Source organism: Suricata suricatta, chromosome 9 (genome assembly GCF_006229205.1).
Source record: "Suricata suricatta isolate VVHF042 chromosome 9, meerkat_22Aug2017_6uvM2_HiC, whole genome shotgun sequence".
Classification (NCBI taxonomy): Eukaryota; Metazoa; Chordata; class Mammalia; order Carnivora; family Herpestidae; genus Suricata; species Suricata suricatta.
In genome coordinates, this window is record NC_043708.1 from 10,413,976 (window position 1) to 10,439,415 (window position 25,440).

A 25,440-nucleotide genomic window follows, 5' to 3' on the forward strand; every position below is an offset into this window, starting at 1 on the left:
TTTAACCTTTTTAAAAATTTTTAGTTTTTTAATTGATTTTTGTTTTATTTATTTTTTTTGTTTATTTATTACTGAGACAGAGCGAGCAGAGGAGGAGCAGAGAGAGAGGGAGAGAGACAGTGACAGTGTGAGCAGAGAGAGAGAGAGAGAGACAAAGAGAGAGGGAGACACAGAATCTGAAGCAGGCAAGCAAGACCCGGGCCTTGAACCCATAAACCATGAGATCATGACCTGAGCAGAACTCTGACGCTTAACCAACTGGATCACCACCTGGGTGCCCCAATTTTTTAATCTTTAAGTGATAATGTGTTAAAGAATATGTAATTGCACAGGAGAATTTTTTTAAACTTATTTTTGAGAGAGAGAGAGAGAGAGAGAGAGAGAGAATCCCAAGTGTGCTCTGTGCTGATGTGGGGCTTGAACCCACACACCATGAGATCACGACGTAGCCAACTGAGCCCCTTGTTATAGCATGTTAAAAACTTTTTTTTGTTTTATTTATTTTTGAGAGAGAGAGACACACAGAGAGAGACAGAGCATGAGTGGGGGTGGGGCAGAGAGAGAGGGAGGCACAGTATCTGAAGCAGATTCCAGGCTCTGAGCTGTCAGCACAGAGCCCAATGCAAGGCTCAAACTCAAGAACGGTGAGATCATGACCTGAGCCAAAGTTGGGCACTTAACCCACTGAGCCACCCAGGCGCCCCTTGTTATAGTACGTTTAATTAAAAAGTAGGATCTAGGAGTCTGGGTAGCTCAGTCAGTTAAGAGTCCGACTTCAGCTCAGGTCATGATCTCATGGCTGGGGGGGTTCAAGCCCCACGTCGGGCTCTGTGCTGACAGCTCAGAGCCTGGAACCCACTTCAGATTCTGTGTCTGTCTCATCCCTTCCTCTCCTAGTGCTCTGTCTCCCACTTCCTCTCCCTCTCCGTCTCTCTCCCTGTCTCTCTCTCAAAAATAAACTAAAAAAAAAAAAAAAAAAGTAGGATCCAAATCTGTATATGTGGTATGATCCCAATTTGGGGAAAAAGTATATCTAAAATTGGAAGGATTATGCAAAATACCATTGGCTATCCCTGAGATCAAGGAAGCAGGGTCTGATGCGAATAGGTTAACTTGGATTAAAAAATAATTTTTAATGTTCTTTATTTATTTTTGAGAGACAGAGAGAGACAGTGGGAACAGGGGAGGGTCAGAGAGAGAGAGGGAGACACAGAATCCGAAGCAGATTCCAGGCTCTGAGCTAGCTGTCAGCACCGAGCCTGATGCGGGGCTCGAACCCACAAACCATGAGATCATGACCTGAGTGGAAGCTGGATGCTCAGCCGACTGAGCCACTCAGGTGCCCCTAACTTGGATTTTAAACACGTCTTCCAGGGAGCCTTGGTTAATTTGTTCTGATTTTTTTTTTTTTTAAAGCTGCATTACATTATAGCCATATCTGGGGTCTTTCCACACTACCTGATTTTCTCGTCTCCACTCTGGGACACTAGATTCTGAGCTCCCAGGTGAGCCTCATGTCCCATTTGGGGTTTCATGGGGTGCTAAGCAGCATTGCTCTGCAGCTTTCAGACCACACCTTCCGGAAGCCAGGCTTGGGTCCTGACCCTGCGACCTCTAGTCAGGTGTCCTGGAGCTCAAGGCCCGGCTGCCCTTCGTGAGGTGGGGATGGAGCCTGCAGGTGTCTCCGTGGTTCTCTAGCCCCATATCCAGGTTGAAGCCTGGAGCCTGGAGCCTGGCCAGACCTTCGGCCGCGGCTACCATTTCATTCGGACAGTGACACCCAACCTTCACGTTTCTCGAAATACCTTTAATATAGTTCTTACTAAAATTTTTGTTAGATGTCGGTATGAATTTGACCTTGGTCATGTCTTTGGAAGGAAGGTAAGACCCTGTTCCCTGCCCTTGTAAAACTGGCAGGTGGGATCAGACCTCGGAGGTGAGGTCATTGCTGCCCCCCAATCATGCAGGGGACACAGAGGTGGCTTTGCCTTGGGGCAAGAGGTTCCGCAGGGAGGTTGGCTCTGTTCAAGGGATTCCTGTGTGGCCCCTGGGGACTGAGACTGACTTTGCCAGTCTGTGCCCCAGAGCAGGGAGCCACCCAGGGAGCTGGGGAACAGCCCTCAGGGGTGGCCTGTTAGAGAACAGAACCCTGGCAAGAACAAAGGAAGTGTTGAGAGAGTGGGGGTGGGGAGCCCAGGGGGGTCATCGCTGGCGGGAGATCCAGTTCCCGGCTGCAGATTGCACTCTCCGGCTGGTAGGTCCTCCTTCTTCCTTCAAGGTGGCCTTCGCTGTGGTGGCTGCCTGCTCCCGGCCCCTCCTGTCTCTGTGCCCGGGATAGCTTCTCTTAGCATTTCCAGTTCTTGGAGCCGCGTCCTGCCCCTGCTCCTGGTATTGAGAGGACAGCACATGTTTTTGGTCGTGATCCCAGAGCCTAGAGAATAGGGTCAGTGTTCCCAGGGCAAGTAATTATCGGAGCTGGCAGGCGAGCCCTGTGCTCTCCTGATGAGCCCTGCTCCTTTCTCTCCAGGCAGGTGGCCATTCAGAAAGCTGGCCAGGCTTGGGGGGGGGGGGCAGTGCAGAGGGGAGGGTGCTGGCCGCAAACAGCAAGGGCTCTCGGGTCAGATGGGCCACCAGTCCCGCCAGCATCTGGGATGAAGTCATGCATATTGAGATGCATGTCACATTTCTGTTCGTTCTCTTGGTGCCTTTGACTTTATCATAAACCCCAGTGAGGCATTTGTGGTTTTTCTACTGCTGTCACAGAGAGGCTGGCCACTGTGGCCTTGACTGGATGCCCTTCGGATGTTTCTGTCCCTTGTACCGGAACAGGTTCCAGGACGGGGCTCCATGCTTACAGGGGGCTCCCTGCCCCTCCACCCCCGTCAAATGTGGACAGCATCCGTCTGGTCGTCTGCCTGGCTGCCGACTCTGAGCACCTGGGGAAGGGGTTTCGCTGACCATGCCTATTTCCTGGCTTTTGTGAACACCCCCCGACCTCTTTCTTTCTTGATTATTATTATTTTTATTTATTTTTGAGAAAGAAGGAGAGCATGTGCGCACGAGCGGGAGAAGGGCAGAGAGGGGGACAGAGGATCTGAAGCAGGCTCTGTACTGACAGCAGAGAGCCTGATGCCCTGATGTGGGGCTCGACCTCCCCGCACCGCGAGATCCTGACCTGAGTCGAAGCTGGCGCCACCCAGGCGCCCCCTCCACCTCGTTTCTCTCCTTGGGAAGAAGAAAATCAGGACTTAGCCATCAGTGCTCAGGTCAAGGCTGGGAAGGCGTGGCCACTAGGCACCACATGTCCTTTCCCACCACGTTTTGTCTGGAGCACCCAGGCCCACAGCCCAGAGCCACGGGCCTCACACCTTTATGGACATCTGTAGGCACTCAGGGTCCAGGCCTTTGCCCCAGGCCAGCCTGGCTTGGTTGAATCATGGCTCTGCTATGGCCTCGTCCCCAGGAGGGTGAGAAAATGTCATGGGGTGCAACCGGGGCACTGGGTACCGGTCAGCCAGTAGTTCTTGCTGCCCTTGACAGCCCCGGCAGTGCCCGTTAGGCCAACTTCCCACTTGCCACCCCTCCCTCCCGGCAGCCCTGCTTGCTATTTTATTTTTATTCATTTTTAAAATGTTCATTATTTATTTTTGAGCGAGAAAGAAAGAGACAGAGCGTGAGCAAGGGAGGGGCAGAGAGCGAGGGAGACACAGAATCCAAAGCAGGCTCCTGGCTCTGAGCGGTCAGCACAAGAGCCCGAATCGGGGCTCGAACCCATGACCACAAGATCATGACCTGAGTTGAAGTCAGATGCTTAAGCAGCTGAGCCACCCAGGTGCCCCCCTACCCTTTTAAAACCTTTTAAATGTTTATTATTTATTTTCGAGAGAGAGAGAGAGAGAGAGAGAGAGAGAGAGAGAGCGAGCGAGCAAGTGAGCAGCCCTGCTCTCTAAACCTTGTTTCCAAGGCAGTGCTGCCTGCTTGGCTGTCTCCTGACCATGTCCGCCTTGATCAGAAGTCCAGAATTTCCATAGCATTGCAGTCTGCAGTGTTGACTTGGGCCTAACTGGCATGTGTTTCCAGATGCCACTTGAGGCCAGTGGGCCACCGTCTTCTCAGCACTGTTCACCCGCAACCTCCTTGGGCTGACGTCCTGACCCCCACTTGGGTAACCATGTCATCCTTTGTGTCCTCACTGCGTTTTTTTTGGTCATTCAGGAAGAGTACCGGCCTCTCGCCTCACTGCCCTGATGGCAGCCGTGTCTCCTTCCGCATGGGGTTAGGTACCCTGCGAGTGCTTGGCGTTCATGTGTTGAGTGAATGACCGTGAAGTGGTGTGACGAAGGTCCCGGAGACCCTCAGCAGCAGGTGGCAGTGTTTGTTTCAAAGGACGTGGTGAGCACAGGGGAGAGTGATGCCCTGTCGTGGGAAACAGAAGAGCCCAGTGAGGACAGGGAGGACCCAGAGAGGCGTGTGCTGGCCTCCGCACTGGTGCCCAGAGGACGTCAGTGCCTCCTGCGGTGGGGCGGGGGAGGGGGAAGGCTGTGGGGGTGCTGCGGCCCTAAAGGTGAGGGCGATGGCAGGAGGGCCCATACATGGAGGCGGAGGGAGCTGCGGAAGCCTCGGCCCCTGGGCCCCTGGGCACTGCCCACCACCTGTGTGCTAGAGCCACGCCGCCTGCTGTCCACCCTCAGTGAGTTCGCTCTTTTGGTCCCCACCCCAGCATCCTGGTGGGTCATCGGGCCTCCATTCAGCCAGCCACACACGTTGGTCTCAGGGGTACCCAGGTGATTAGGATTCATCCTGCCCTCTGAGGGGGGATGTGTAGCAGACAGAAGATCCCAACCCAGGACTGTTGGAGCTGTGGTAGAGCCCACCTCCTATTTCCTTTCCTGGTGGAAGATTCTGGAAAAGCACACAAATGAGTAAAGGCATAACTGGGTAGAGGGACTGGAGTCACCTTCAAAGGAGGCCTGTGGGATCCCAGAGGGATGAAGCGTTACCAATGCCAGAAGCAAGGAACTTAGGGGCCTCTCTGCCTTCCAGTAAACCCCAGTGGCTTTGCTTTTGGTTGGTACGGGGTTTTCCCAGTATTTCCCGTGTCTTCTTTTTCTGCAGAGAAGGAGGGCGGTGGCCATGGGAACTGCTGGTTGCTATGTATGCCCAGGGGGAAGGCACTTCCTAAATCAGTCAACCTCTGGGGGCCTTCTGGGGTGGGGTGCTGAGGGAGGGCACCTGAGTGAAAAGAGTTGGGTCATGGGTTAGGCGGGACCTGCTAGAAAATACTAGACTCCGCGGGCTCACACTTTGGTGATCCCAGTAGCAAAGCCCACTCTTTTCTCCCCTTTCTTGGCTTATTTTTACCTCTGTGCTCTGCCTAGGAGCCCCCGGTGCCCTGGACTTACCCTGCTGCACACACACCCGGCTGCGTGCTATCCCTTTACAAACCGTCCCTGGCTCCCGGGGCCCTGGGAATCTGTGTGACCCTCTTTCGAGCCACTCTCTTCTGTCCTGGCGGCCCCGTGGTTTGTCTGACCCAAGCCTCTTCATTCAAGGGCCCAGTGCTCCATACTCAGGAGCCGGTTCTGACCTGGCCTCTTCCTTGACAAAGTTTCCTCTCTTTTGGTTTCACCAGATGGAGGGACAGCCCTGCCCATGGCTCACACATCCGGGGTTCCTGCCCTGGCCACCCCGGGGCATTACTGGTGTGCTGTCTCTCTGTGCTGGCCCTGGTGCTTGTGGTCTGGCCCCAGCATGGGGTCTGACCCAGGGAGGGTGCGGGGCGGGGGGGGGGGTGGCGCAGAGGGAGTCCAGGGCTCCTGGGAAGATGAGAAGCAGCAGCGGTGTTGGGGAGGTAACCCTGCCGATTGATACAGTGGCTGTTTCTTCGAGCTGCTGGAGGCACACCTGTGCTAATGCACATGTAGTTTAAACTTGAAATCACCCACTGTGGGAAGCCTTCCTTGACCCAGAGGCCCCACCGCCACCCCCCATGGCTCCGATGCCCCTGGGGTCTTCCTCTCATCTATAGGACTGTAGGAACATAGGTCTTGGGGCAGGATTTGTGACACAGCAAGTCTGAATTTGCTGATCTAATTTGCAGACTCTGGGAAAGCCCAGGCCTGATCTCATTCCAGCACTCTGCTCTAGAAAGCCGTGCCGTTCATGTGACCCAAGGGCCTTTTCACATCTCTGCTTTCACTCTGAGTCTCTTGTGGGCGTCTGTTGTCTCGGCCTCCTGAGCGGCTCCTGAGCAGCTGCCGCAGCGAGAGGACACCCATCAGGCCCTTTGCAGGAGGCCGGGCCCACCCTGCAGAGAAGGACTGGCTTCGCCAGGGACATGAGCTGTCCTGACTGTTGTCAGCCGATGACTGAGCTTAAAAGCAGCAGCTCAGAGCCATAGAGGGCGTCGCGGTCTGTAGAATACAGTTTCCCCGCCCGGGAGCCCTAGCAGCCCACCCAGGTCACCGCGCACTCCTGCGGGACATCATTAAACAGAAGAAAGTTTAAGGGCATCAAGCTGCCCCCTTGCTGCTGGCGTGTGTGTGATGCACGGGGATCTCCTCTTCTTGCGGAGCTGGGGGTGGGTCACATGCGTTTTCTCGGCTCTCCCATGGTGATCCAGTCCAGTTTCTAATTTCTGTGACCGGGCATTATTCTCCAGAATTTTCCCAAGTGAGTTTGGGGTCCCCTGTGTCAATCTCCAGCATACACGAGCATTATAAAGTACCCAGGAAGGCCTGTGCCAAAGTCACCTGTTTAACTCAGCCCAAGCCAGCACCTTTTCACATGATTTTAAGTACTGAACTTCTCTTTTTGGTGGAGTGTATTTAATTTTTTTTTTAAATGCTCTTTCATTAATATGACATCAAATGCCAGCTTGGAAAGTGCCTGAAGGAATGGTCTTTTGGGACTGGAAATAAGTGATTATAGAAAGAGTACTGCTTTGGGGCTTAAAAAGAATCTATGCAGGCTTTGTACAAGGTTGACTCCATTTTCCTGCCTTTTTGTTAAAGGGGTGCACAGAGTGTGTGTATTTTTGGCTTGGAGAATGCCTAGCTGTTTGTGGCCTGCGCTGTGGGTTGTCACCCTGGAGGAACGTGGAGATAAATAAAGGACGGATTGAGACGTGTTTTCCGTTGTCATCAGAGAAAACCCCCTGGGCCGTGATCCGGGGTCGGTGGGGAAGAAACGAGCATGTTTTGGGACGAGAAGTGGGGTGCCTGGCTGGGGGTGGGTGGCTGTTCTCATACCAGGAGCTCCCAGAGCCAGACTCCCAGGCCTCAGTGGGGTCAGGACCCTCAAGTTAAAGACTGGGGCCCACGTGGTACAGAGGAGTCTGTGCTGGGCCCTGGACCCGTGGTTCCCTGCTCTCTCCAAAGCGTCCTAGAGTTTGAAATTCTTACCTAAGCCCCTTGTTCCGTGGGGGCCACAAAAATGACAGCTGCCAGGGTGCCCGGTGGCTCAGTTAGTTAAATGTCTGATTTCAGCTTAGGTCATGATCTCAGGGTTCATGAGTTTGAGCCCTGAGTTGAACTCTGCTTTCAACATGGAACCCATTTTGGATCCTCTGTCCCCTCTCCCCCTTAAAAATAAGTAAACTTTAAAAAAAAAAAAAAAGACAGCTGCCAAGTATTAAGGGCTTAGAGCACACCAACGCAGGGTGTTGAGGCCTGACGTGTGTTAACTTCCAGAGCGGTCTCTCCAAAGGGAGCCGAGGGTGTAAGCCCCTGCCCGATGCCCTCCAGTGGCTCCCCCTCCCCTGGGAACACATTCTGCACACCCTGCCCCCTCTCCTGTCCCCCTCGCCCTCAGACCCACCAAACACAGCCTCTGCCCGGGGTTCCGCACTGACTCTCCCAGTTCTTGCCCCTTGGATCTTTCCCGGGCCCTTCTCGTTCTGGTCTCTGCTAGGATGGTGCTTCCTTAGGGGGCCTTGCCTAGTTTCCCTGGGCTGATGCCACAGATTTCCACAGCCTGGGGCCCGAACAGCGAATCAGTTGGTCCACAGTTCTGGAGATTGGATGCTGAGCCTAGATGTGGTTAGAATTGGTTCCTTGTCAGGCTGGGAGGTAGGGTGTGGTCCATGCCTCTCCTTCGGGGTCTGGTTTTTTGGGCAGCCTTCAGTATTCCTTGGGGTGTGAATGCATCACAGTGACTCCAGCGTCATCTGCATGTGACATTTTCCGTGACTGTGTCTGGGTCCAAGTTTCCTCCTTTTGTAAGGACATCAGTCTATTGGGATTCGGGACCCTCCCTACTCCAGCGTGCCCTTATCCTAACTAACTTAGCGTCTGCAATGACCCGTTCCCATATAAGGTCACATTCTGAGATGCTGGGGGTTAAGACTTCAGTATCACATTTTGGGGGGAACACAGCTGACCCCATAACAGGCTTTCTCTGATGAGTGCCCTTCCCACCATGCTCCTTACGCTGACTTTATTGATGTAATGCTTGGTGGTCATCTGGAATTATTTTCCGTACATTCATTGTCCATCTCCTTCCAACTAGAAAATGAGATCCTGGGAACACGGACCTGGCTGTCTTGTCTACTGCTGTCCTTAGCTCCTGGGCAGTGGGCACAAAATATTCCCTACAGGAATGAATGAATGAATGAATGAATGGGGGAGCGAATGAGCGGATGGATGAAAACACAGCCCTGTGGAGCAATACTCTTGTCCCCATTTACCACCCACATGAACCAACAGGTCAAGAAAACAACAGAATAAAGGACAGTCTTTTATATATGATTCGCGGAACAGGTAGCGGTTTCTCCTTTATTTAAATCCGAAAGAGCAGAAGCAAGGATTGCTGTTATTACACACTCGATGTTCCGAGAGTTTGTCAGATGGGGCACATCTCACCTCGTTTTATTTTTGCATTTTCCCATTAGTTTCTGCTGCACGCAGGCCCGCGGGGCGCTTTCTCTCACGCCTCAGTCACCCCGTGTGCCGGGCGTGTGGTTTGTGTGAGGCTGTGGCGGGTCAGGAGGACCATGCAGTATGCGTTGGGCACCAGCTTCAAGTTTACCAACTGGGGCAGAGGTTGGGATCCAGGCCAGGCAGTGGGGCGTGGTCTGAAATCCTCCGCAGGGAGTGAGGGGAGGACGCAGCTGGGAGTCTGTGGGGGGGGGGGGTGGCAGCTCAGACGGAGGCCACGGGTTAGCTTTGTGAGCCTGTCAGATGAGGAGTGTGGAAGCTTTCTTTGTGTCCGCCTTCTTCTATTTATTTAATTTTGTTTTTTAAGTTTATTTATTTTTGAGTGAGAGAGTGGGAGGGGCAGAGAGAGAGGAAGACCAAGAACCCCAAGCAGGCTCTGCATGGTCAGCGCAGAGCCGGACGCGGGGCTTGAACTCACCAGCTCGGAGATCTTGGCCTGAGCTGAAATCAAGAGCCAGTCCCTCAACCGCCTGAGCCGCCCGGGCACCGCCCCTTTTTATCTACCTTCTTGGGTCTCTGGGACTCCGTGTCTGGTGACCTGCCATCCTGCTGTGTGCTCAGCTTGGACACCTTGGAGTCGGAGGCTTTCAATACGCACCTGGTCTGCTTGGGAGGACAAGACGCAGGCCAGGAAGCTGTGCGGGCATCTGAGGTGTGGCAGCCCCTTCCCGTACCCCTCAGCGCTGTGCTCGGGCCCGGGCATCTCTGGCGCCCAGAGGTTGGGGCCTATTGGTTTGGCCAAGAACGCATTTGTAGGCCGTAGGGCTCTTGGACTCCATGGAGGCCACATCTCTCTGCAGGATGTGTGTCCCGGAGCTGCAGCTGGGGTGTCCACGTCATCTCGTCCATCCCCTGGGCTTGAGTGTCCTTGCCTGGTCCATCGCCTGAGGCTCCCTTGACTTTCTAACCTCCCCACCCTGCCTGGGGCCACTCAGGACTTGAGAAGTCTTAGAAGAAGTGCGGTGGAGAGCCCCCCCTCCCCGAGCCCAGCACAGGCTTCCTAAGCTTGGATCCAGGCCCTCGGTGGGTCAGCCTGCTCAAGACAGAATGAGGCATGATGGCCAGGGGGAAAGGCATGGGTAAGAGTTTGTGGTCAGAAACCCCTTGGGCCTGTCCCCCTGTTGGCAGTGGCCTAGGACAATCTACCTAATCTCTCTCGGTCTCATTTTCTTTCCTTTCTTTCCTTTCCTTTCCTTTTTCCTTTTTCCTTTCCTTTTTCCTTTCCCTTTCCCAATTCTTATTTATTTTGAGAGAGAGAGGGAGACAGAGTGCGAGAGTGCACCTGCACGGGAGCAGGTGAGAGGCAGGGAGGAGAGTGAACCCAAGCAGGCTGTGCACCCAGTGTGGAGCCTGATGCAGGGCTTGATCCCACGAATCTGTGAAATTCACGATCTAAGCTGAAACCAAGGGTCAGATGCTTAACTGACGGAGACACTCAGGTGCCCCTCTCTGTCTCTCTCTCTCTCTTTTTTTTTCATGGAGAACGTAGATAACATGCACTTGGAGGGGTGGCTTGTAAGTGCTCAGTAAACATGGCGCGCATAGGTGGGGGGGGAATGGGTGCCATGAGTCTTCAGCCTTGAGGATTCAATCTGGTGCCATGTTTGCTGACCCCTGGCATAACCAGGCACGGTGCCGGGCCATGCGGAGTCACAGGGAGGAGTTGGACACAGTTCCTGACCTTGGCAAGGATGCACAGGCCACAGAGAATGCTTTCTGCGACTCATCAGTGGTGTCAGCATCCCGCTTGGGAACCAGAGTGATCTGCAAAGGCCATTCTGAACCCGAATCGCAGTTCCTGGGTTGGTATCAGCACCTGGCAAAAACTGTGACTGATGAGGCTCTGGGGGTCCTGAGAGCAGGAAAATCAGCAAGGGAGAGCTGGTGGCCTGCTCCTTGGGTCCTTGCTTTCTAGAAGGCCTGCTGTGGGCCTGGCCTGGTCTGGGCTTTACCACCCCTGTCTCGTCCAAAACGGAGGCAGGCGTCATTGGCTCCATTTTACAGATGAGGAAATGGAGGCTCGAACACAGGGAAGGTTCTGTTTCTTGCTTGTGTCACGTTCTGATGGAGGCTCGTGGCCTCTCCGGAAAGTAACTCCAGACTACGGGTTCCCTCTGTTGTGTGACTCTCATCCCAGAGTCCTGCTCTCTAGTGACATGGATGAAGTCGGGGGAAGCCACCCTGGTCTTCCGATTTGAGCTCTCTTAGCCTGGGTGCCTGGGCCCCTGGAGCTGCAGTTTCCCATGGATGTCCTCTGACTGTAGAAAGCCAAAACCAGCTCCTCCTTCTGCGCTGCTCCCTGGGCGACAGCGCATTGACACCAGTGTTTGAGAAGAGGGCGGGATTCCTTCTGGCTTTCACACCTGCACTGTGAGTGGGGGGATGATCACAGCTGAGAATGAGCAATTTACCTGTAGGAGTTGGGGATGGGGTCGGGTGGGCAGCAGTGGAGACCACTGCCCTTCACGGGTGGTGACCCGACGGCTCACTGGGTGGCCGGTTTGCTCTCAGACCTGGGCGGTTAGTCGTGAGAGTGCGTGTGTGGGTGTCGACGTGCACGTGTTGACGAGTCTGTGTCCAGGGCGTTCCGAGCCTCAGTCCCTGGAGTCAGCTTCTCCAGCTGTCTGGCGCTTCTGCCTCCCGGGCTGCATATCCTGGTTCCTCCCTGATGAGCCTTGTGAACAGGGCCAGTGCACCTTCTCCAAACCTCAGGGTCCTCGTCTGTGTAATGGGTATGACAGTTGTCTTGCTCACGGGTGGTTGTGAAGCTGATCCAGGGGAAGTGCTATCACAGTGCCTGGCACCCAGCGGGTGCTCAGTGTGTGGTTGTTACTGGCTGGATTCTGATTCAGGTCTGATTCCGAACATGTGCTCTTTATACATACGGCTTACCCAGTAATTTTTAAATGTATATAAATGATACATGTCACTGACTGGAGATGAAGAAGCTCCCAGCTGCTCCCTGTAAAGGCTCCTGGTTCTTCTCTTTGGGGAAGAGAGAGACCAATTTCTTGTGAGTTTCCCAGGATACACTCCCCGTTGTAACACTCTGTACTGGGTGGTCTGTACCTTCGTGGAGAGCTCCCCTTCTCAGTCCAGAAGGCGTGCCCCGTTCTTTTCTATGGCGGTGTAGCGTTCCACGCTCAGGATCGCCATTGGTGCCTCGAGCAGCGCCTCTCCATGGACTCTTACCTCCACCTGCATCCTCCTTCCTCTTACCTCCTTCTTGTCCTCCTCTCCTGCAGCCAGGCCTAGCAGATGCAACAGCGATGCTTAACCTTGCACTTCGCCTGGGATCAGTTCCTGGAGTCGGACCTGCTGACCAGAGGGCGTGTGACTTAAAATTGAGACCGATACTCCCAACTTACTCCCCGTTGAGATGATTTGAATTTGCACTCCCCGCTGCAATGGGTTGGAGTGCTTGTTTCTCCGCACCCCAGTTAACAGAGTATTTTATCAGTTTCTCTGACTTTAGCTGATCTGGTGCACAAAATACAAAAAGTGGTGTCTTACCATGGCTGTAATTTGCTTTTGTCTTCTGTGTGACGTTTAGCAGTTTCTAACATGTATACATTTGGAGCCGTTTTTATTTTCTTTACGCCCGTCTGAACATATCTTTTGTTCATTGTTATCTCTGTAGTGTTGTCTCTTTCTTAGCAGTTTGTTGGGGCTTATTATGTATGAAAAAACTAGACGTGAGTGCTGTGAGCTGCAGATAGCAGCGTGCCGTGTTCTTCTCAGTGGGAAGATTCAACATCAAACCATCGGTTTTCCCTAAATTGTCTGTAAGTGTAACTCACTCCCAGTCCCGGTCCTATTCTAGAAGACATGTAGAAAAAGAGAAATGAGCATGACTCTCAGGGAAATTCCAAGAAAAGAAGAGTGAAGGGGAACTAGCTTTTCTAGGTATTAAACCATATCCCACAGCTACTCTAATTAAAATAGTGTGGGCGGGGAAACGAAAGGCAAACCACTGTGGTATTGGTGCTAGACTATACAAATTAACAGAGATTCCAAAAAGGGCAAAAAAAAAAAATGGGGATCAATATATGAAAATAGTGGAGGCACCGTTGAGTGTGTCAGGGGTCTGGATTCTAGATTTTTCCGCCCTGCCTGCTGCCCACCCAGCAAGCCACTGTCCACACCGCAGCAGCTCCCCAGCCAAGTGGGCTGACACTGGCACCCCCACCCAGCAGGAACCAAGGTGCCCATGGCACGGTGACAACACCTGTGTGACATCCTCACGTTGTCACTTTTTTCACTTGACTCGCGATTTTGCTACCGAGCGGGCTCTGCGCGGTCCGGACAGAGCCCTGCTCGGGGCTTGAACTCACGAGCCATGCGATCATGGCCTGAGCCAGAATCAGGTGCAGGATGACTGAGCCGCCCGGGCGCCCCTGAGGCTTTCATTTTTGATTCTTCAGGCCCTAGAGTATTTCTTAAACTGTCTCCTGGTTTCTCCAAGCGTTTCTGTTTTCAGTTTGTGCATTTTTATTGTTAAATCTTTGCTCCCCTTAGAATTTATTTAGGTGGAAGATAGGAGGTGTGCATCCCCGTGTATTTTTTTTCCCCAGATGGATACTGAATTACCCCAGAGACGTTGATTAATAATCCGGCTTTTATCCCCTATTTTCAAATGCCACGATTTTCATATATTAACGCCCACGTTTAGTTTGCTCTTTTGGAGCTGTGGGCAAGACCACGTGCCTGTGGTGTTCCCAGGGGGGCACAGTCCTGCCTCCAGTCCCGGCGGGCAGGAGTGGCCCGTAGACCGTGTCTTAGGTCACATTGCAGCCACGCCAGCTCACTGCTGTCACCTCGAGGAAGGAGGTCTCCCTGGCCACTCTACTTCCTAAGGAAAGCAGAGCGGGCTTAGGAACGCCTGTCCTTGAGCCACAGGGACTGGGGTGGGGGGTGGAGATCCATGCCCCCCACTTGCTTACATAACCTCTGACAGCTGCTTTCACTGCCTGGAACCTTCCTTGCCACATCTGTCAGGTGGTAACAGCTGCCCCTGCTTCCTAGGGACCCTGTGAGGATGAGACGAAATGGGTATGTGAGGTGCTTAGCACAGCTTGGGATGCCCTTAGGGTCCCGGTGGTGGTGATTATTAGGATCGAGCTGGCAGAGAGTCAAACAAGTTAGGAGATGCTTAACTTGAAGCTGGAGAAAATTCAGCCTCCCATAAGGAGGAACAGCCCAATTACCGACATCTGTGCACTGTCTAGCGGTCCCTTCACACAGGGAGCCCGTGCCCGTCCCCTCGTTGCTGGTGATGATTTTAGGAAGGATGTCTCTTTGCCCTCACCCTGCAGGTGAGGAAGCAGGCCGAGGGAGGTGAGGGAAGTGCCCTCCCTGGGCTGGAAACCTTTGTGCCCTTCTGCCTGGGGTGGGGGTGGGTGAGGCCTCCAAGCTGTGGGGGCTCAGGAAGAAAAGTGGCCCACAGGAGAGCAGGGCGTGCTAAGGACAGAGGACTCTGGGCTTCCTCCTCTGGCCCAGGGACAGGGAATTGAATGGGGGAACCCCCGCCCCCATCCTGACCCACACACTCTCTCCCTCTCTCTCTGCAGTCAGCCTTTGTTAACATGGTCTTTGACTCTCCTTCCCCTGGGTCCAGATCTGCCAGCCCCCTTTCCTGCTGTTTTCTTTCTTTCTCGCCAGGCTTGGTTCGAGCTTCCCCCTCAGGACAGGACCGGGCTGGTGCCTGGCTCCTAATGGGAGGGTCTGGTTTCCACTGCCCTCACTCCTGCCCACAGCCACCGCTGGGAGCCACGGCGAGCTCAGAGCAGACCGTTGCGCGGAGTCGCACAGGGTTGAGGGACCCATCGGGTGGTGTCGGTGCCTGTCGGTGGGCTTTTCTGGGGTGCTGGAGAGCAGCCACTCCCGGGTGTGGCTCCCCTCAAGGTTTCTGCCTTCCGACCCCAGGGCATCAGACATGTAATCTTCCCCCTTGCGGGATAAATCCCCATGATCATGCTGCATCCAAATCCTGAATTATTACGTAAGGAAAAACAACAAAAGCCCCGTCACAACCTGATAAATTAATATAACTATAAATTATTATTTGCTTTCATTTACTTTTCTCCCCCTTTCCCCTTCCCCTCCACACTTACGTTTGAACAAATTGAAAAGCTAGGACTAGGGTGTGCTAACAAATGACCCCAAATCTTAGCAGCTTAAAGCAGGGGATGGTTATGTGTCACTCATGCCACATGTCCCTGATGGGGCGGGGGCGGCGGTGGGGAACCAGCTGGGGCCACTGGTCATAAGTGCTCAGAGACCCAGGGCTCCACCTTGAACGTGGTTAATGCTATGTCAGCAGGGAAGAGAGGGTCCCAGGGGCGCTGCCCCCTTGCAGGTAAATGTTCTGCCAGGAAGTGACAGCTCGCCGCCTCACAGCTCCTTGGCCAGAGCCAGTCATGTGATTGCATCCAGCTGGAAGGGAATCAGGAACTGCACCCCTGCGCTGCGTCCAGAGGGGCTGCCGGACCCTAGGGATGCGTCTGTGCCCAGGATCCTCTCGTGTTCAGGTTTCTGTCCCCAGCAAACATGGCTTCACATGGTTGGGACACTCCTTCACAACAACTGCCTGTTGTTACCTAGCCAGTCTGGGGACATGTATTCTGTGTCCTATGCCTTTTGTAAGTGTGGCCTCAGCGAATGTCCCTGGGCCAGGAGTGATTTTTCACCTGTTGATTCCTCCCCCCTCCCCCCCCTTAGGCCAGTTTCCCAGGAGGTGACTTCCTGGGTCAAAGGGCACGGGTGTTTTTTAATCTACTTGAACCTGGCTCCCCAGCATTGGGCGAAGACCAGGGTTTTCTTAGCCCCTAAGACCCTGAGGTCAGCATATTTTTTAAGGAACCACGCTTGGTGAGTGAGTGCAAGTTTTTTGGCTCTGTGCAATCCAGGCTGCTTGCAAATGCCCAGAACTTTGGAACTGCAGAGTGTATTTGTCGTGATACCGTTTCGTCAACTGTGGCTCCTCATCTCGTAGAGGAGAAAGATTATTCACTCTTCTGCCTTAACCAGATCGCTGTTTCTTCTTAGTCACTGGAACCCGTTACTAAGACATTGGGGAACCGGGTCAGGGGGTATTGGCAACAGTTCCTCGCCCCATCCTGGGGCAGGAGCCATGGGGGTGACCAGCACAACCGTCAGCCCCACATGACCTCCAGCTCCTGACCTCTCGGAGGGCCACTTTGAGCTCCTTTGGGAGTGAACGCTGCCCTTGCCCAGGGAAAGCCTTCAGTCGTGTCTCCCCGAGAAAAGGCTCGGGGGAGTCCAAACGTTGCCTTTTGGAACCAAACCCGCCGAAACGACACACGGCCAACCAGGCTCCCGTTTGAAGTCTGATCATGAGGCACCAGACTCGACTTTTCCTTCCACAGAGACCTGCTCCTGCGTGGCGAGGCTTTAAATGTTGGGGATGGCAGCTCTGTCCCAGATGCCCGGAGGATACAGAGGGATAAAACAGACTGGCGCCCACGCACCTTTCATCCAGGCTGTTTTGTCTGGACCTTGGTTGAGACAAAACTTTTCATCTAGTGACTTTGATCAGAAGTCGCCACCAAAAACATACCACTCTGCAGGGGTGAATTAAGGGAAACCGGGATGGAAGGAAAGCCCCGGGCACCCAGGACACCCTTTGGTTTAGAGGTTAATTGTCTGGCTTTGGCAGGAGAGAGACCGAGTCCCATGCAGCTCTGGCTGTGACCCTGAGCACGTTACTTAACCTCTCTGTGACTCGTTGTTCTCACGGAGTGAGCTCTTGTTAGCATAGTGTGTGACCCAAAGTAAGAACTTTGTAAATGTCCATCATCCTCAACAATGACAATAAATTCTACTGTGGCAGCAAGCACTTTGAAGTCTAATATGAGTCAGTACAAGTGACCTAGCTCTGCACAGTTCACATTCTGGCTTGTATTTGAGTCCTTCTTGATAGAAAAGTCAGGGAAGTTCCCGCTGGTCAGCAATAATGTGAAGAGTGACATAGGGAGGTGTAATCGCTGGTATTTATGGAGTGCGCTATCGCGTAGGCAAAACACACCGCCCGCGTTTCTCCTTTACAGTTGTCACACTTCTGCACACTCAAAACACTTCTGACCGCAGGTGTGTGGGAATTTCGCCCCACACCAAGCACTGCTGTAACCCCCGTTGGGCATCCTGCAATTTAACCCAGTCCTGACGCCCTCTACCTGGAGATGGTGTTGGATCCCGCAGGCAAAGGGCTCAGTCCCACAACACTGTCCCTTGACCCCCCTACCCTTCAGATGCCAGTCTTGAGTCCAGCTTAACCCCTGTGCTTTTGACTGGTCAGTCAGCCCTCAGTCAGAGGGTCCCAGGACCGCCCCCCTACCCTCAGCAGTTTTGAGTAATTTGCTAGAGCAGCTCATAGAACTCAGGAACAGTTTACTTCCTGTTTGTCGGCTTATCATAAAGGGACATGGTGAAGGATCTGCGCAGGGCGAGGTGTGTGGGGAGGAGGCGGATCTTTCCTGTCCTCTTAGAGCCTGTCCCTCTTCAGCACCTGCGTGTGACGCTCCCTGGGCCCCATACCTTTGGGGTTTTATGGAGGATTCATCCTGCTGGCATGACCGATCATGAACTCCGTTTTCAGCCTCTTTCCTCTTGCCGGAGGACCGGAGACGAGGCCGAAAGCTCCAGACTTTTAATCATGGCTTGGTCTTTCTGGTGACCGGCTCCCATCTGAAGGCCCACCAAGCCAGGCCTCCTTGCAACGAAAGACCATGCTAGCACCCAGGGTGTCCTACGGGGTTGTTCCACAGCCGTGCAGTTGGCTGGGAACAGTTAGGAGTCTGGGTGAGCTGTGGGCCCTTGGTGTGTTATTGAATCTCTGTGCCTCTAGCTGGTCCCCATCTCAGGCTGCGGCAAGAACTGCATGATAAACTGTCTGTGTAAAGTGCTTGGAACGGGGCCTGCCTCAGAGCAAGTGGGCAGGCGCCGTGTCCCGGCCACGGGCAGTGGGTCTTCGTGCCGTGAAGCTGAGGTTCCAGAAGGATGGCCCTGAAGTCTGTCTGACTTGCACGCCGGCTTCACTTGCAGCCCGTCTGGCCGTTCAGAGAGGCGTGGATTGTTTCCAGCAGCCCAGGCTTCTGCAGTCACGGAACACCTTGCATTTTGCATCCGGAGAGGATGAGCGGCGCCACCACGGGGTGGGAGCCAGTGTTCCCCGGGTCCCCAGCCTCCCTGATGAGTCCCAGAGATGGTTTTACATGTTTTCCATACCTGGCTGCTTACTGATCCTGTCAGGGAAGCGCGTGTAGAAGTTTAGGCGAGAAGGAAGAGCCAGAACCCTCTGGCCTGTTCCCAACTGCATGCACACACTGACCTTGGGGACTGTGTTAGGGGAAGCAAAGTGGTCCAGCCTACAAGCTCCAAATTTTGCCCTAGCGCACTCGAGATCTGTTCACCCCACAGCACAGCTGTGGTCATGGGAGGTGTCTGGGCCCCTAGGAGCCTGTTTCCAGCCTGCAGCTGCAGCACAAGAGAGGGGTGGTCGTGGGCCACCCTTGCCAGGGTGGCATTCAGGGGCCAGTGCCGCAGGACAGGCTCCTTCCGCAGAGGGTAGCCCATGGCACCTGACGTGTTTGCAGTTGACAAGGGGAAGGCTACTTCCACCTCCCTTCCCCCAGCCGTCTCTGGAGGTCCTCTTCTGCCCTCTTCCTCCTTCTCCCAGAGCCCCTTTGTGTCACTCACTCACACACACACACACACACACACACCCCAAAACAGGAGAGAGGCGCCCTGCTTCACAGGACGCCCCTTCCAGTACGCCTGTGTTGTTCACTGTTCTTCAGAACTTCCTGTTGCGTTTGGCACACATTAGCAAGCTCTTCCCTCAAGCCAGTGTTCTGGGTCCTGGGGGTGCCAGGCCCAGCCCTGGTGTTTGGGGATCTCAGCATCTGGTGGGCGAGGCAGAGTTAGAGGAACAACTTTGTGTTCAGAAGGAAGGCAGCAGTCCCGGACAGATGCGCAGGCCGTCCCGGGGATATGGGTGAGACCAGGGAGCCACTAAATCTTCCCGTTTGGGGTGGAGCGAGTGGAGAAGTCCGGAAAGGGACTGAACTTTGCAGCTGAGCCTTGTCACTGGGGGGACATGGGCCGGGGGACATTCTGGACAGAAGGGCGGCTCAGACCCAGGAGCTCGTCTGCCATTCAGGGCCTGGAGCGGCATGTGGCTGTATTGCTTGGGCCAGCTTCCTGAGTGACCTGGGACACTGACCGAGAGCCTCGAGAGGGGAGCACAGGGACACTGTGTGCCGGCCACCCAGGCGGTGCCCAGAGGATGCTTGTCAAGTGAATGAGTGAGCCAGCAGAAGCAGGAAGTTATCCAAGCACCCAGAGTGGTATTAACAATGCATCTGCTATACATCTACCCAGTGCCCCATCCACGATGGGGTGTTCTAATCCACCAAAATAGCCCAGTAAGGTAACACCCTCATTTTGTGGAAACTGAGGCATAGCAGTTAAATCGCCTGCCCAGCCCAGGAGCTCCTGAGCTGTGATGAGGTTTCCAGGCATCTGCCAGGCCTGTCTTCCTCCCGGACCAGGTGGTAGGAGCCGCGGGGATGGTCAGAGTCTGGCTCACCTTGGACACCAGGCTGGGTGTGGTTGGGGTGCTTGCTTTGGGAGTCAGAGGTAACTTCCGGCCAGTGGGGTTTGCAGGCCTTTGTCCCAACTGCTCTTAGCCACCTCCCCCCACCTCCAGGCAGCCTCGTGCCTTCGTCGCCGATGGAAACAGTGGGTCCTTGTTTCCTCCAAGTCCTAAGCTCCAAGCTCTGTGCGCAACAGCGTCCAGCATGGGCCTCACAGGATGGCGTGACTTGGAAGTGTGGCACCCACAGACCTCCTCTGGCCACGGCGGACTGCCCTTTCATTGACACAGCTTTGTTCCTGCCTGAGGGACATATCGGACCCCTTCTGCAGAAGAGAACAAGTTCCCCGGAAAGTTCCCTTTTTTGGAGCTGGAAAGCAGTCAAAAAACAAAATGACAGCTGACATGAGTTTCCTTCTGCCCGAGCTCCCCTCCCCACCCCATGTGAGAAATGAAACCTGGCCCACCACGGTCCCCTCTTGGGTCATGTCCTGGGTACTTGGGAGCCAGCCACTCTCCCTCCGTGACCCTGCCTGAGCGCCCCTCCTGAGGGGCACCCCCCAGAGGTCCCACCTTCTTCCTCCCAGCCTGCCGGGAGAGACCAAAGTCCCCTTGAGGCATTTGCAGGAGGAGACTCCTCGAGGCCCTCCTGGCTTATCTGGCTATGGGAGGAGAAGCCGTGCTGGGGAACTTTCTGGAACCAGCGACAGCTCCACTCAGGCCTCTGCAAAGATGCTGCAGCGAGAGAAGGCCGAGCTAGGACTAGACCAGGCTTGATGTGTGTCCCAAGTTGCTGTTCTTGTGAAAGGGTTTTACTGGCATAAAAATTCTTGGAAAATACACAAAGGAAGGTGGCTGACTTCCAGAACTCAACTGTTTACCTTCAGTGGAGCGGCCAGGAACTTGGAGAGCTTATTTTCCCAACAGCCCATGGCTGTCAGGTCTATAGGCTGCAGGCTGATGCCAGGCAGGGATGGGCCAGGGGCGTCTCCTTTGTCTACCTCCTCCCCCACAACCACAGGGGACACACGTGTGTCCCCTCATGCTGCACGGGAAACCTGGACGCTTCTCTTTGGAGGAGTGCACGCTCGTGGGATGGAATCTCCCGTGTGATCCAGACCTCTTCTGTGTCCAGCTGCCACGGTCTGAAAGTATTGGCCTCCCTGTCACAGTGGAGCCATGGGTCACAGCAAACATGGGCTGGCGTCTGTGGCATCTCTTCGGAATTTGCTGTTCTTTGCCCAGGTCACCACTTCACGCTGGCTTTGGTCCCTTCCTTCAAATTCTGCCCCTCGTTTTGATTTTGTTTTGCTGGGAAGTAGGGTTGGATGGGAAAGTAATACTGAATCCACAGACAGAACCAGAAGGGTCCTTGAAAGTTCCTGTGTTTGTCCAAGGGTGACTGAGGCTCCGGGGGGCTGATGGGCTTGTGCACAGGGCCAGGACGCCATGCAGCTGGGCTGCAGGCTGAGCCCTCAGGGGCTGCTGTTCGGCCTCCATCCAGGCCCCAAGCTGGGCACTGCCCAGCCTCGGGGCCTCACCTGGTCACTTGGTGGGTGCCTGGGGCTCTTGGTGTCCTGGTCTGTGGCGGTGACATTGTCACCCCTAGCTCTGGGGTTTGCTGTGAGGACAGCAAGTGCTGGTTCCCTTTCGCCCCCGGGAGCCCTGGAAGGGACGGCTGGCTTCCCTGCTAGTCTGACTTTCCTTCTGTTCTGTATACAGGCTAGTCATCGTGCAGCGGGAAGAATCTTCTTCAGCACTGTCCTGAGGTCCGTGGGATTAAAAAAAAAAGTTTGTTTATAGGGATGAACATCCAGTGCGGGGCTCAATCTCACTAGCTGTGGGCTCGTGACTTGAGCCAAAATCAAGGGTCTCTTAACCAACTCAGCCACCCAGGCGCCCTGGAGTTTTTTTCATAGGGGAAATCCTTTAACATCTTTTCTGGCAGATACTAAAAACAACAACAACAACCATAACAATAACAAAAAGTTAAGGATACCACAAGGAACGAGCCGACATTTCTGAAGGCTTAATTAGATAAGAGTTTAACTAAGAGAGGATGACAGGTGTGGGCTGGGTCAAAGCAGCCAGCAGGATGTGGGGAGGCGCCCCTGGAATGCCCAGCTGTCACCATGCCAAGCCGGAGGGGACACGGGGAGGGAAGGTGGTGTACAGGGGCCCAGGGGCCGCGGGAGGGGCCGTCTGCTTGATGGCAGTGGTGGCCGCTGCCGGCAGTACAGCGGGGACATACGTGAGGACAGTGGGACAGCCGGCCAGACTTTCCTCTTTCCCTCCAGTTGTGCCTCCAGTTGGCCACTCGGCCAGAGGACAGGGCAGCCAGGAGGTTGTGGCGCCGGAGAACAGTCTCCGGAGGTCAGGGTGGGTCAGGGATGGGGGCGGCACACTGAGTGACACTCCCAGCTTCACCTGTGTATGTGAGCGCCACCACTTTCTCACTGGCAGACCCTAGGGAGGTTTCAAAAGTCTGCATTTCCCACTGTCTTCATCTGTCAAGTCGCTTCTTATCCCCGTGGTTGGAACATGAGAACATACTTTTATCACGATGCCTACCCAGAGTGAACTTCTGTAGCCATCATTGTGATTTTTTTACTAGCGACTTTGAAACAGTCAGCCTTGACTCCTGAAGGGAGCCCCACTTGTGTGGGGATAGTGTAGGGTGGGGCTGTGGCTCTCTCTGGCCTCTGCTGAGGCTGTCCAGGGGGTCAGCCAGGTGCCGCGTTGGCGCCGCTGCCTTTGAGCAGGTGGTGGTGGCCGTGTGCTGGCGGCAGACATCTGACGGCTCAGGAAGCGTGGTGTCCGGCCACCCTGGCTGCTGGCAGGTGCTCCTGGCCTGGGGTCAGGTGATGCCGACTGTCAGAGGGGCAGCTGTGGCTCCCTGTAGATGTGATCTTCTAACCCTGCGTTCTTGAAAAAATAAACAGCCCCCGGTGGAGCGGGGCCAGCTGTGCCTCCAGGGGTCCCTCACTGTGTCCGTGATGAGCCCTGATTTCCATGTGACGTGCAAGCCGCCGGTCCGAGGAAGCAGCACCCCTTTGGTTCGTGAAGATCACAGCTTTGCTGAGACTGTGTAGCTTCGAGGGAAGAGTCTCTCCTTAGATCTCAGTTCCGACCGGGCTGTGCGACCTGAGAGCCCTCGTTTCCCCCACCTGAAAAAGCCGGGTCGTGGAGCAGACATGTTTTCTCTATCCAGCGATTTTGCAGCGAAGCTCGCTTCGCTGGTGGCTGCCCTGGTTCTGTGCGTGTGTCTTCCGTGTGCGGGGTCCATGGGGCTCGGGGCCACAAACACCGACGAGGGGCCTGCCCTGGGGGAGTTCGGGGATCGTCGCGTGGGGGGAGGTGCTCTCTGTCCCATCTGTGTTCCCCAAGTGCGTTTCCCCAGCGTGGCAGAGCCGGGCGGAGGGCGGGGACCACAGCGGGGGCAGCGGGCTCGCGTGCTGAACTTGTTCTTCTTCTCCGTGTCCCCCCCTTCCCCCCCAGCTGAACCTCAGCCGGCCGATCGAGGAGCAGGGCCCCCTGGACGTCATCATCCACAAGCTGACCGATGTCATCCTCGAGGCCGACCAGAACGACAGCCAGTCCCTGGAGCTGGTCCACAGGTTCCAGGTGAGCGAGGATGGCGAGGAGGGAAGGCCCCAGACGGCCTCTGGGCGTCCCTTCAGCCGTAGCGGCCATCCTGCTGAGCAGTCCATGGTGACGGCTCTCCTGCTGCCAGGACACAGGTCTGGGGTCACGTGCTTCCCTGCCAGGGCCTTGGTCCCCTTGGGTGTGAAACGGGGTCCGGCCAGGGCATGGTCGGCACCCCCTCTGCTCTCTGCCTGTGTAGATCAGAGCACCGCGGAGTCCAGATGTGGCCCCTACACCCTCACACATGCAGTCACGGTTAGTGGTTCTGAGTTGACATGAGGGGTGGGACCCTCTTAGAGAAATGGACCCCTAGGGGCCTGTGAAGTAGAACAGCCTTGGGGCGCCTGGGTGGCTCCGTCATTTAAGCGTCTGATTCTTGGCTTCGGATCAGATTGTGATCTCACAGTTTGTGAGATGGAGCCTGGCATCAGGCTCTGCACTGACAGCACGGAGCCTGTTTGGGATTCCCTGTCTCTCTCTCTCTTTCTCTCTCTCAAAATAAGTAAATAAACTTAAAAAACAACCAAACAAACAGGCTTCCTAGCTCCCCGAATCTGGCCTTGGTGGGGAGCTCCCTTGCTGTGCCGACAGCTTTGACCCCTGCATGCCCATCTCTGAGCATGGACTGGATGCTCTTGGCCGGTCCCTCCTCCCGGTCCCATTTCCTCCCACAGCCTTGACCCCGCGGTGACCCACCCGCCACCTCGGGAGGCGCTGCCTTTGCCCCTGTTGCCTTGCCCTGGGTTTTCTCTGTTGCGGACAAGACCATGATTCATTCCTCTGGAAAGCAGCTCAAGGGGCACGAGAAACAAAGTCATATTATCAGTGAAAATGCAGCCAGAATGGAGGGCCTCCCTGGCGGGAGGGGACGCTTGGGCGAGCACTCATCAGCGTGTGATAATTGGAGATTTGACGTCCTGTCATTCTCTATCAGGACAGAGGGGACTCTCCTTAGCCTCCTCACCGTGTAGTAGCCCTCCCACCGACAGCATTTTCTTTTCCCCATGTCGCCTCCCTGTGGCCCTCACCCCCTCCTTGGCCAGCTCGGGCCACTTCCCGTGTGCAGGCAGCCCGGAAGCAGGTGTGGCCTGCCGGTAGCCCTGCTGGGGGCCCCCATGCCAGGTGTGGGGTGGGCGGGGGCGGGTGCTGTCCCCAGGTCGTGCCCTCCAGGGCCTTTGCCTTGCCCACTGCCCGAAGTCCCTCCCACTTCCACAGCACCAGAGACTGTGGGAAGGGCACGTTCGGGCTCCTCCATGACCTCCCTGAGACTCTGTGTTCGTGTCTGTAAAATGGTATTTGGATCAGGAAAACCTCGTACGATGTTTGCGGGAGTACCGGTCTGGCCCCAGCAGGTGCTTAGTAGAAGGTCCCTGCTGTTTTGATCATGTGACCGCACAGTGCCTTACTCTCCTCTTCTGTAAAATGGGGAGGAAGCTAGTTCCTGCTCTTTAGGATGGACAGGTTGCTGTGAGAAGTAAGCGTCCGTGTGTGTAAAGGAGCTGCGCCTGCCGCTCGGACTCGAGTACGGCCACTGCTGTGACTTTGGTTCCTGCTGTCCTCCTTAATATGGGCCGTAACCCCCAGCCTCCCCCGGTGCCCTGGGAATTAAGGAAGAAGCATCCCTCGGGGGGACTCCCATCCCTCACCTCCCGTAAACACACACCCAGCCCACAGCCCAGGGCGGGATGGCTGAACAGCGAGGGAGAACCGGGCCCCCTGTGTTGTGTTCCTGGTAGAAGAGAAAGTTACGGAGAGAACGTGTCCGGGGGGATGTGGGGACGTGTGGCTTCAGAGTTTCAGCCACCGGGTGCATTTCCCAGGGAAGTCTTGACTGGGTCCCCTGGAGCTTGCCCCAGCCAGGGCACACACACTCGCCTGCCCTCAGTTGACTGCGGCGACCTCAGTATAACCTTCCAGCGTTGGTATTTTTGGGGTAAATTTTCACTGCGCTCTGTGCTTGAGCATGAAGCCGGATATCTGATAAGGCCAGGACGTTTCCTCCTTTGTGAAGAGAACAATCCTTTAGGGAAAAGGGTGACAGGCTGAGTTTTCCAGAGGCCCCAGAGAGGGGAGAGGCAGGGGCTGGTGAAGAGCAGGACCCAGGCCCGCTCGGCTATACTCTGGCTTCCCTCCTGCCACCAAGTCACTGCCAAACGCTGACCTGGTAACCCACTTCTGCTGTAGGATTCAGAGCCAGACCAGATAAACTGGCACTTGACCTTGGTCACGTCCCTTGTTTTCAGA

General features: G+C 55.0%; 1 protein-coding gene across 2 annotated transcripts in view; it reads left to right on the forward strand.

The window, feature by feature from the left end:
• ITPK1 (inositol-tetrakisphosphate 1-kinase) overlaps positions 1 to 25,440 on the forward strand; it is a 166,319-nt gene that overhangs the window by 76,445 nt on the left and 64,434 nt on the right. For both annotated transcript variants that reach the window (XM_029952121.1, XM_029952122.1), the window contains exon 3: positions 23,050 to 23,175. In XM_029952121.1, coding sequence (XP_029807981.1) covers positions 23,050 to 23,175 — 126 coding nt within the window. The remainder of the gene's footprint in view (positions 1 to 23,049; positions 23,176 to 25,440) is intronic.